Raw genomic sequence first — 11,745 nt, 5'->3', positions numbered from 1 at the left:
ATAGTGGGGCTGGCAAATAAAGAAAAGAGTAGACAGGAAAGAAAAAGAATTCGAGGCATGGTGGCTCATGCCTGTAATCCCAGCACTTTGGGAGGCAGAGGTGGGTGGATTGCTTGAGGTCAGGGGTTCAAGACCAGCCTGGCCAACATGGTGAAACATCGTCTCTGTTAAAAATACAAAAATTAGCTGGACGTCGTGGCATGCGCCTGTAATCCCAGCCACTTGGAAGGCTGAGGCAGGAGCATTGCTGGAACCCCAGAGGCAGAGGTTGCAGTGAGCCAAGATCGCACCATTGCACTCCAGCCTGGGTGATAGAGCCACAGTCCATCTCAAAAAAAAAAAAAAATATATATATATAGAAAAAAGAAAAAGACTCCAAAGACCTGTGTTCTGGGGCCAGCAAGAATGCATTATGGGCCGGGTGCGGTGACTCAAGCCTATAATCCCAGCACTTTGGGAGGCCGAGGCGGGTGGATCACGAGGTCAAGAGATTGAGACCATCCTGGTCAACAAGGTGAAACCCCGTCTCTACTGAAAATACAAAAAAAATTAGCTGGGCATGGTGGTGTGTGCCTGTAGTCCCAGCTACTCGGGAGGCTGAGGCGGAAGAATTGCTTGAACCCAGGAGGCGGAGATTGCGGTGAACCGAGATCGTGCCATTGCACTCCAGCCTGGGTAACAAAAGCGAAACTCCGTCTCAAAAAAAAAAAAAAAAAGAATGCATTATGACCTCAGGTCAGTCCATTTAACCTTGCAAAATCTTAGTTCCTTCGACAAAACATAAAAGGTTCTGCCTTGTCTTCTTCATGGAGTTTTTTTGTTTTGTTTTTGTTTTTGAAGACGGAATCTCACTCTGTTGCCCAAGGTGGAGTGCAGTGGCGTGATCTCAGCTCACTGCAACTTCCACCTCTGGGTTCCAGTGATTCTCTTGCTTCAGAATTTCGAATAGCTGGAATTACAGGCACCACCGCCACGCCCCGCTGATTTTTTGCATTTTTAGCAGAGAGAGGGGTTTCACCAGGTTGGTCAGACTGGTCTTGAACTCCTTACCTCAGGCGATCTGCCCACCTGGGCCTCCCAAACTGCTGGGATTACAGGCGCGAGCCACTGCACCTGGCCCTTCATTGGGTTTTTATAAGAGTTGGTGTAGAAAACACTTTGAAAACTGTGAAGTACAATCCAAAAATAAATTAGTCATTCTAGTCCCTGAGCCTCGTCTCCTAAAAGCGTGAGAAGTCCCATGAAAGGGGCTAGCTAGTGTGGCTGGGCATGGGGGTCCTTGTGGCTGTGGTAGGGGAGGGAAAGGAACATTCTTGAAATGAACCCGAGGGGACACCCCGCAGCAAGGAGAGAGAAATGTGGATTTTGCATTTCCTCTTGATCTCTGATGTATGAAAAGGAGCTCTCCATGGGGTTCCTCTTGTGATGGACAGGAAATGCCCGCTAGGCCGCCTATTGAGAACAAAATCGACGCATTGAAAGGAACAGTGGGGGTGCAGAGGAGGCCAGACTATAGTGCCCACAGGGTAAGCAGGGTGGGAAACAGCGCACAAAACGTGGTTACAACTGTTCCGTTGGTTTGTTCAGTTACGTTCAAAATATGCTTAAGCAATTAAGAGGAAGAACCGTAACTCACTGAAGCAGAAAGCTGGAAAAGGTTTAAAGAGCTGTTTTCTGAGTGCTCAGTAAAATGTGTTGAATAAGTGAAGGGCCCAGGAGGTGACAGCAAGACCTACTAGTAATTTGGTCACGGAAGAAAATCACATCTTGATAGAAAATGACAAATAAAAGAGACGGAGGGAGAAGTCTGGAAATGCTGGAACAGAGCATCTTCTTCGTCTCATTTTTATCTCAGAGGGTAACAGACCAAGCTCTGCAAACCGCCAGCAGTCTGAGTTGTCTCTTGCAAAGACCGGAGTCTCCACCTTTAGGGCAAGCTAAGGAAGGCAGCAAACTGAGGGCCTCCCAGAGCAAGTGCCTGCCAGAGCTTGGTGGCCAGTGGGCTGGCCAGTCACATTCGGTGAACCACTGAGGACAAGCCTGTCATTTGAGTCGCACGTTCAATAGCTCAGAAGAGGCACCAACGTACTCATTTGGGAGAAAGTCGCTATTTGTTGGCAGCCCCAACAAATGTCTTGAATATGTTTTGCTTTTATTTTGAATCACATGGAGGGAGAGGTACCTAATTTTTTTAGTCAAAGGCTATGCTGCCGTCAAAGGCCCTGCCAAGCCACAAAATTCCTGTCTGGCTAGTGAGTCCACTAAACATCAGAAAAAAATGGAAATAAGTTTACCATTTGGGCCTAAGAGACCTATTTTATTACACTCACTAAAAACCAGTTGAGATAGAAGAGGATAGATCTATTTAACTCTGACTTGCTCAGCGTTCAGTGTAAAACTGTGAGTAATTCAGTTTTTAGAGGTTGGGCATGGTGGCTCATGCCTGTAATCCCAGCACTTTGGGAGGCTGAGGCAGGTGGATCACCTGAGATCAGGAGTTCGAGACCAGTCTGGCCAACATAGTGAAACCCCATTTCTACTAAAAATACAAAAATTAGCTGGGCTTGGTGGTGCATGCCTGCAATCCCAGTTACTCGGGAGGCTGAGTCAGGAGAATCGCTTGAACCTGGGAGGTAGAGGTTGCAGTGAGCTGAGATCGTGCCATTGCACTCCAGCCTGGGCAACAAGAGCAAAACTCCACCTCAAAAAAAAAAAAAAAAAAGAAAAGAAAAGAAAGAAAAATAAAAAAAAAAGAAACCAACTGACTTGGGAGTCTCATTTTCTCTGAGACATTTTACCCACACCTAAATGTCTGGCCTTTTCAGTAATGCATGGAGTTGAAGAATCTAGTCCCCCAAGCAAATCATGATTGCCCCATGGAACTCAGCTTGCACTTGACAAAGCTCCAGTTCTGATAATGCCACTGTTCCCGCGTCCTACCGTTAATTCTCTCTTCAGTCTGCCCGGATTCTACTTGGGAGGAGACTGTCTTTCCTGTCCCTCCGGTCCCTCACTCAGTGTTTCCCCTGCTCTTGTCCACTCCTCCCTGGACATTGGACCAAAATGTTCCTGGGAAATGAAAAACTTCATGAACACGCTGGAGATCCCTGATCGCCTACCTGATAGCAGCCTCTAGAACTGTAAGTCAAGTGTGGGGTGAAAGGAAATACTTGATGGCTAATGAAATAACGTGTCTTGCAAATGCAGCCTAACTCTGCAGTGGTAAATCTCCTAGTAGACACAGAGGGGCCTCCTAACAGCTGCGTGTGACGCTAACATGACTTTCACCAACCCGCCTCTGCTATCTACAGACATTTCAGAGAGCATTTTATGACTCACTTTTCCCCCAAGTGGCACAGCTCAGAGCTCTGCACAGGACTGACTGATGCCTCTTCCTTTATCACCTGTTTCACCTCTCTTTACCTGTTTGTCACATTCTCTCGTGTGTGCCTTCTGTTAATGGGAATGCGGGCTCTGTTGAACTTCTGTACTGCTCAGAGGTGAAGCTGAAGGCGGAGGCAAAGCTCCCCTTGCCCCAGTGATGAGCCCATCCCCCACCGCCATTATCCTACCTTTGTGGGTTCTGTACCTGATACTCGTTGGTAGAATTAAAGGGAATCTCTGCCACCGTGGGGTTTTTCTTTCTCATCTCCGCCACAGAGCTGTAAGACTGCTCGATGAACTTGAGGAGGGCTGACTCGGAAGCATCACCTGTTGTGGCCCTCTGCCAGGATGGGGTTTGTATAATAAGCCCCAGGGGCATGCTTCCTGGGCATGAGGCATAGCTGTGGCAACATGGAGAGGGGCCAAGTGGGGAGGGTGGGTACTTGGGGGAAAATTACTGAGCTCCAGGAAAGGATTTTTTGGGAGACAGCAGGTTATACCCTGGATGCTGAGGTACCCTATTCCCCTTGGGCCTGACACCTTAGCACTGGGCAGAGTCTCCTGATTAGGCTTAAAGTCAGCCCGGTTGCAGAGGCCAGAGATTTGGGCCAGGATAAACCACGTATCAGAGTTATTGGCAAACGTTTTCCCTAGGGAGAAAGGAAAAAAGAATTGTGAGCAGGGAATGAGAATTTAAAGCAAGCGATGATTCCCATCCTCTTTGGCACCCAGATACTTCATGGGAGCTGCATTTCTTTTCCTCCACACCTTTCTCTTCTCCACTCCACTTTCAGCCTCCCCCGCTCTGTCTGGACTCATCATTCTCTCTCAGCTCACTCATCACACCCCTCAATCCCTCCTCGTGTTGCACCAGTACCACTAGTCACCAGTCTGTTCTTCGCATCGAACCACATGTGGGCGACGGTCATGCGGTTCTGGGTGAAGGTGCCCGTCTTGTCCGAGCAGATGATGGACGTGGAGCCCAGCGTCTCCACCGCCTCCAGGTCCTTCGCCAGGCAGTTCTTCCTCGCCATGCGCTTGGCGGTCAGGGCCAGGCACACCTAAAGCCAAGAAGAGAGAAGGGAATACATAACAGGAGACGGAATACTCACGCCACTTTGCATTGTGGATATTTGATCATTTTTAATGCTATTTTAATCTTTTGTACTTATTTCTCTTTTGTTCCCACCTACTCTTTAAACAGTTCATTTCTCGAGGTCGGGGGGAGTTGGGTAGACATAGCATGGGGAGAAATGCCACATATAGGTGAAGGGGAGGAAGGCAGCAAATCACACTGCCACGTATGCACCTATGCAACAATCTTGCATGTTCTTCACATGTACCCCAAAACCTAAAATGCAATAAAAAAAAAATTTTCATTTCTGGCTGTGGTAAAGGAAATTAGGAAAGTGATTGTGGTTTGTGCTTGATGGTAAGAGTTTCAGAAAGGAGTGTATTTTTAAAAAATTTCTTCTTCTGTTTTTGTTTTTGTGACTGGAGTACAGTGGTACAATCTCGGCTCACTGCAACCCCCATCTCCCAGGTTAAAGTGATTCTCCTGCCTCAGCCTCCCAATCTGGGATTACAGGCATGCACCACCATGCCCAGCTAATTTTTGTATTTTTAGTAGAGACGGGGTTTCATCATGTTGGCCAGGCTGCTCTTGAACTCCTGAGCTCAAGTGATCTGCGAGCCTCGGCCTCCCAAAGTGCTGGGATTACAGGCATGAGCCACCATGCTTGGCCAAAAAAGAGTGTATTTCTTTACCAGGGTATCATAGAGAAGGATCCTCTTTTTTTTTTTTTTTTTTTTTTTTTTTTTGAGACGGAGTTCCGCTCTTGATACCCAGGCTGGAGCGCAATGGCGCGATCTTGGCTCACCGCAATCTCCGCCTCCTGGGTTCAGGCAATTCTCCTGCCTCAGCCTCCTGAGTAGCTGGGATTACAGGCACGCACCACCATGCCCAGCTAATTTTTTGTATTAGTAGAGACGGGGTTTCACCATGTTGACCAGGATGGTCTCGATCTCTTGACCTCGTGATCCACCCGCCTCGGCCTCCCAAAGTGCTGGGATTACAGGCTTGAGCCAAGGATCCTCTTTATTCCCCCCCGGAATATTCCTCTCCCTCAGGATCCTTGCATATTTTCTGTTCAGCAATCTCTTTTTCATTCAAGTTTAGGCAACACCTTTTTTTTTTTTTTTTTTGAGACGGAGTTTCGCTCGTTACCCAGGCTGGAGTGCAATGGCACGATCTCAGCTCACCACAACCTCCGCCTCCTGGGTTCAGGCAATTCTCCTGCCTCAGTCTCCTGGGTAGCTGGGATTACAGGCACGCGCCACCATGCCCAGCTAATTTTTTGTATTAGTAGAGATGAGGTTTCACCATGTTGACCAGGATGGTCTCGATCTCTTGACCTCGTGATCCACCCGCCTCGGCCTCCCAAAGTGCTGGGATTACAGGCTTGAGCCACCGAGCCCGGCCAATTTTTTTTTTTTGAAATGGAATCTTGCTCTGTCACCCAGACTGGAGTGCAGTGGCACGATCTCAGCTCACTGCAACCTTCACCTCCTGGGTTCAAGGAATTCCCTGCCTTTGCCTCCTCAGTAGCTGGGATTATAGGCGCCCGCCACCACACCTGGCTAATTTTTGTATTTTTAGTAGAGATGGGGTTTCGCCATCTTGGCCAGGCTGGTCTTGAACTGCTGACCTCGAGATCCACCTGCCTCGGCCTTCTAAAATGCTGGGATTACAGGTGTGAACCACCATGCCCGGCCAGCCACACCTCTTTAAGTCCAATCTTTCCAGGGACCACATAGACAGTTAATCTTTTATGGTGGCATAAGGTGTTAGGTGTGGAGGGACTGTTGGACCAATAGTTTAAACAAAGAATGTGGAGGAGATAACAATAATATCACAGCATGGAGAAGGACTTGAAAAATCATTTAAACCAAAAGACTTTTGTTGATGGTAAGGGCAATGTAGTTAACTGTGAGGCAAGATTTTTTTTTTTTTTTTTTTTTTTGAGATGGAGTTTCACTCTTGTTACCCAGACTGGAGTGCAATGGCACGATCTCGGCTCACCACAACCTCCGCCTCCTGGGTTCAGGCAATTCTCCTGCCTCAGCCTCCTGAGTAGCTGGGACTACAGGCGTGCACCACCATGCCCAACTAATTTTTGTATTTTCAGTAGAGACGGGGTTTCACCTTGTTGACCAGGATGGTCTCAATCTCTTGACCTCGTGATCCACCCGCCTCGGCCTCCCAAAGTGCTGGGATTACAGACGTGAGCCACCGCGCCCAGCCCTGAGTATCTTCTATTGCCTATATAGTTCTTACCTTGCCCTCAGCAGCTGAGGAGTTTCTAGATCTCAGGAATAGTGGTTATCCTTCTGGTAGAGTCCTATGTTCCAACATCCCCTTATCCCACAACCCAGTGGTTCTCAACTGGAGGCAGTCCCACCCACCAACCCTCCATCCCTGGGGGACATTTGGCAATGCTTGGAGACATTTTGGTTGTCACAACTGGGGTGGGAGAAGGCTGCTACTGGCATGCAGTGGGTAGAGGCTGGGGATGCAGCTACACAACCTCCAATGCACAGGACAGCCCTCCCCTCCCACACAACAAAGGACTATCCAGCCCCAAGAGTGGGTGGTTGAGAAATGCTGCTCTAACCTGAGACCCCTCCCTGCCTTGCTGGCTGGAGCCAGTCTGACCTCTGCTGGGTAGCACGGGCCATAACAGTTGGGCTTCTGTGCTTACGAGGTCCTCCTTTCGTCTCCACCAGCACCGCCCCAGTCAGAGGGCAGCTTGGACAGCACATTTGGCTTTACGCAGACACGATGCAGGCCACTCATCTACACGGCTCGAAATGAGGGGCGCGACAAGATTCCTTCCTTAAAGTAATTCTTCCTGCGTTACTGTAATGACTGAAATTTCTACCGTGGAAGTCAGTCAGAGTCAGAATCGCTCAGAAAGGCAACGTGTCATTGAAACAGCATTTATTTTAGAAGCAGAAAGACTCAGGGCTGGAAGTTTAGCTTTCCAGATTACTAGCTCTTTTCCTTGGGGCACGTTACTTAAACTCTGAGAGTCAGGCTTCCTCATCTTTAAAACGGAATGAAAGCGCTTACTAAAGCATGAGGATTGAATGTTTTTAAGAGTCTAGAAGAGGGTTAGGCACATCATAGGCACTTGAAATTAGTTTCTTTCTTTTCATCATTTAGATGAATTGAGGGTGTCCAGAAGGACTAACATAAAATCGTACTTGTGACTTAGCCGGGGCAGCTCTAACCTGGGAGCACCCATGAACACTGTAGCACATGGTGGTCTCCATTTCTAAGGCTGCCTCAAGCCGTATGAGTCTGAGAGCAGGGCCCTACTCATGGAGCAGACAAGTCAGCTTTCAGTGTTTAGGTGGAGGAGGAATCCCGAAAAGACTACCGGGCTGAGGCATTCAACAGATGGGTTTCCAACTGGTTGCCAAAGGCATATACTGGGTCCTGTGGAATGAAGACGCTGAAATACTTGAGAGCTGCTGAGGAGTTTTATATTTTTGGTGGGGTGGAGGAGGCAAGGTAGAGTATGGTGTCACCTGCATATATTTTGAGTCATGGTTTAGTCCAGTTCTTCAATTTTATTCCTTCTGCTATGGTTTCCTCATGCTTGGAGAAATGGGATTTTAATAATTAATCCCAGCGTGTCTAGAGACGGGGTTAGGTTGATGTTGACTCTGGGGAAGGCTGAGAAGGCCGAGCATCTGGCACATCAGGCCAGCTGGCTCCTTCACACACCTTCCATACATTGCCAGAGAAATAGCTTGGGCTCCCTTGAAGATGAGACCCCAAAGAGAGGTGTCTGTGCCACAGCCATGTCAAGGTCTGCGGTGATGAGAGATGGGAGGCAAGGGTGAAGGTTTGCAAGCTGATCTAAGGCAAAGGTTAAAAGTCTAGGGCAGGGCTGGGTGCGGTGGCTCACGCCCATAATCCCAGCACTTTGGGAGGCCGAGGCGGGTGGATCACGAGGTCAAGAGATCAAGACCATCCTGGCTAACATGGTGAAACCCTGTCTCTACTAAAAATACAAAAAATTAGCTGGGCATGGAGGCGCGTGCCTGTAATCCCAGCTTCTCAGGAGGCTGAGGCAGGAGAATTGCCTGAACCCAGGAGGCAGAGGTTGTGGTGAGCCGAGATCGCGCCATTGCACTTCAGCCTGGGTAACAAGAGCAAAACTCGTCTCAAAAAAAAAAAAGTCTAGGGCAAAGGTTAAAGGGCAAATTGCTCTACAGTAAATGCTATTGGTCTGCGGATTGCTGAGAAATTCCTCAACTGAAAGTCCTTCCACAATGGCTCATTCAGCCCAGCTCCTTCAACCTAGCTCTCCCTTCTCGGCCACATCTTGAGTTTTGTTAGTCTTCTACAAAACCATTTTCTATCTAAACAGACCCTTGTTTCCCAATCGAAATGCCACCACCCACTTTCCTCCATACCCTTTATTTGAACATATACTTAGCTGATGAAAACCCTACTTTGTAAGAGGAAATCTGGGCAAATTTCTTCCTAAAATCTAATAGTAGATATCTAGTGTTTTGGGGGAAAGCTTGCTAACTGCATCTTTCTGTCCAATCAATTTAAAAACATTTTTAATATATGTATTTTATTTTCTAGTTGGATCTTTCTCATAGTCTATTCAGTCTTCACACTGCTCTTTTCCTTTAAGGTATTTTCAAATTAAATAATTTTATTACCAGGTAGGTCATTAGCAATGTTTCAGTACAGAGCAGGGCATGTGGAAAGAGCGTGAGCTACGGAGACAGACCTACGTCAGAATCCCCGACCCGCCTCCTTTCTGTTGACTTGTACTCTTGAATATGGTGCTTAATTTCTTTGAAACTTAGTCTGCCCTGTGTAAAATAGGGATAATATCTGATACTGTGAGCGTTGTGCAAATTAGAGATAATATTTATAACATTTAACATACACTATGCATTCAATTAAAAAATATAACTATTTCTAGGCTGGGCGCGGTGGCTCATGCCTGTAATCCCAGCACTTTGGGAAGCTCAGGCAGGTGGATCAGTTGAGGTCAAGAATTGGAGACCAGCCTGGCCAACATGGTGAAACCCCATCTCTACTAAAAATACTAAAATTAGCCGGGCATGGTGGTGGGTGCCTGTCATCCCAGCTACTCAAGAGGCTGAGGCAGGAGAATTGCTTGAACCTGGGAGGCAGAGGTTGCAGTGAGCTGAGATGGCACCACTGCACTCCAGTCTGGGCAACAGAGAGAGACTCTGTCTCAAAAAAACACAAAACAAACAAAAGAACTATTTTTAGATACCCAAACATGTGTTCTTAAGCATGAATAATGGTTTTCTTTCCTTTTTTCTTTTTTTTTAAGATGGAATCTCGCTCTGTCATCCAGTCTGGAGTGCAGTGGTGCCATCTCGGCTCACTGCAACCTCCACCTCCTGGGTTCAAGCAATTCTCCTTCCTCAGCCTCCCAAGTAGTTGGGATTACAGGTGCTTGCCACCACGCCTGGCTAATTTTTGTATTTTAGTAGAGATGGGGTTTCACCATGTTAGTCAGTCTGGTCTCAAATTCCTGACCTCAAATGATCCACCCGCCTCGGCCTCCCAAAGTGCTGGGATTACAGGTGTGAGCCACCACGCCCGACTGAATAATGGTTTTCAAGTGTGCTCCATAGAGTCTTCAGGCTTCCTTAAGGGGAAAGGGCAAAGGAGAGACTGATATCATGATGTTCAGTCCTTTTTATTACCACCGTGCCCAGAACTGCCTCCCAGTTCAAGGAGTCCTAGATTCTAGGAGCAATGCCAAAGTTTGAGTGGCAAAGGCTGAGTGGCACCTCTGGTAATTCAAGTTTCCAATGCAATTATCTTCTCTTGGATAGAGGTATAGTTAGAAGTTAGGGCTTACCTTAGGAGAAGAACGACCTAGCAGGGCTGAACCATTTTCCTCCCTTCTGTGCCGTTTTCAGCTTATACAGCATAGTCCACTCACAAGCTAAAATAATAGCTGATACTTATAGGTCACTTACAATGTATTAGGCCTTGTGCTGGGCATTTTACATATATTACCTCAATTCACACAAAAATCTATGGAGCAACGACTTTTACTGTCATCATTGTGCAAATGTGGAAATGGTGACTTTGACCTTTCACTAGAAGTTATACAGCTTGTGAGTGACAGAGAAACTTGGCCGTTTACTGGCTCTTCCCTACCCCACTACCTTTAGAAGACAGTTATTAAAATCTTTATGTTTTGGAGTCTGCTTTTGAATCTATGCTACTTATGGTTCGATATTTACCTTCCACACAGTCGGTGGAAAAGAAGCCGATGTTTCGGGTCTCCAGAGGATTCTCATGGGTGAAGTCAGTGGAGCGGGACTGGGGTGCTGACTCCCCAGTCAAGGACGAGTTGTCCACCTGGGATGGGAGAGAGGATGGGTTGTAAGGTGAGCATAAGAAAAAAGGCTGATTTATTTACAAAGATAGCATGTCTTCATCTGTTCACCAACATCATTGTGGACAGAAGAGAAATTTACACAACACCTGTGGTCTCTAACATCAAATCTGCACTTACTTGTAACTTCTCAAGAGTCTGAGTAACAAGCTTATACTTTCTCTAACTGAGCCCAGGTGTCTACCCTGCCCTGAGATCACACTTGGGTCCCTCACATAGCTTTCTGCATCCCCTCACCTTACATCTGCGTGCAGAGATAAGCCGGAGGTCAGCGGGGATTCTGTCTCCACCCTTGATTTCCACCAGGTCTCCCAACCCCACATCTTGTACATTAATTTGTGTCTTCTCCCCTTCTCGAATTACCAGAGCTTGCTACGGGAGGATAGCGCATGATCGTTTCCAGAACTGCTGGCTTCCCCCATCCCGCTCTTAGCCTAAAACCTCCCGGTACTGGTCCCCGTCCTTCTTGCTCACCCCACCACCTCATTCTTGAAGGTGTCTTTGGTAGATGGCAAATTCCTATGATGCTGTTTGCAGGGCCCTTTGCAATGTGACTTTGATGCTCTTCCCTTTAAGAGGTGGAGTCTATCTCTCTACCCCTAAACCTGAGGTTGGCCATGTGACTTGCTTTGGCCCATAGAAGAAAAGTAATGGAAGGGGAAGTCTATAAAGTGTTTTAAGGCCAGGTGCGGTGGCTCACACCTGTAATCCCAGCACATTGGGAGGCTGAGGTGGGAGGATTGCTTGAACCCAGGAGTTTAAGACCAGACTGGGTAACATAGTGAGACTCCGTCTCTACAAAAAATGAAAAAAATTAGCCAGGTCTGGTGGCGTGCTCCTGTAGTCCTAGCTATTTGGGAGGCTGAGGTTGGAGGATCACTTG

The 11,745-nt window shown here is 47.5% G+C and overlaps 1 protein-coding gene across 1 annotated transcript in view; it reads right to left on the bottom strand.

The window, feature by feature from the left end:
- The window catches only part of LOC105715499 (sodium/potassium-transporting ATPase subunit alpha-4-like), a 34,649-nt gene that overhangs the window by 15,966 nt on the left and 6,938 nt on the right, over positions 1 to 11,745 (bottom strand). The window contains 6 exon segments of the mRNA XM_064370463.1: positions 3,590 to 3,724; positions 3,925 to 4,034; positions 4,262 to 4,445; positions 7,651 to 7,727; positions 10,708 to 10,825; positions 11,100 to 11,234. Coding sequence (XP_064226533.1) covers positions 3,590 to 3,724; positions 3,925 to 4,034; positions 4,262 to 4,445; positions 7,651 to 7,727; positions 10,708 to 10,825; positions 11,100 to 11,234 — 759 coding nt within the window.

The sequence above is a fragment of the Aotus nancymaae genome, unplaced genomic scaffold (genome assembly GCF_030222135.1).
Source record: "Aotus nancymaae isolate 86718 unplaced genomic scaffold, 86718_ANA_hifiasm-v0.15.2.pri h1tg000108l, whole genome shotgun sequence".
Lineage (NCBI taxonomy): Eukaryota > Metazoa > Chordata > Mammalia > Primates > Aotidae > Aotus > Aotus nancymaae.
Note: the sequence above shows the minus strand (reverse complement) of the source record. Positions and strands in the feature narration are given on the sequence as shown.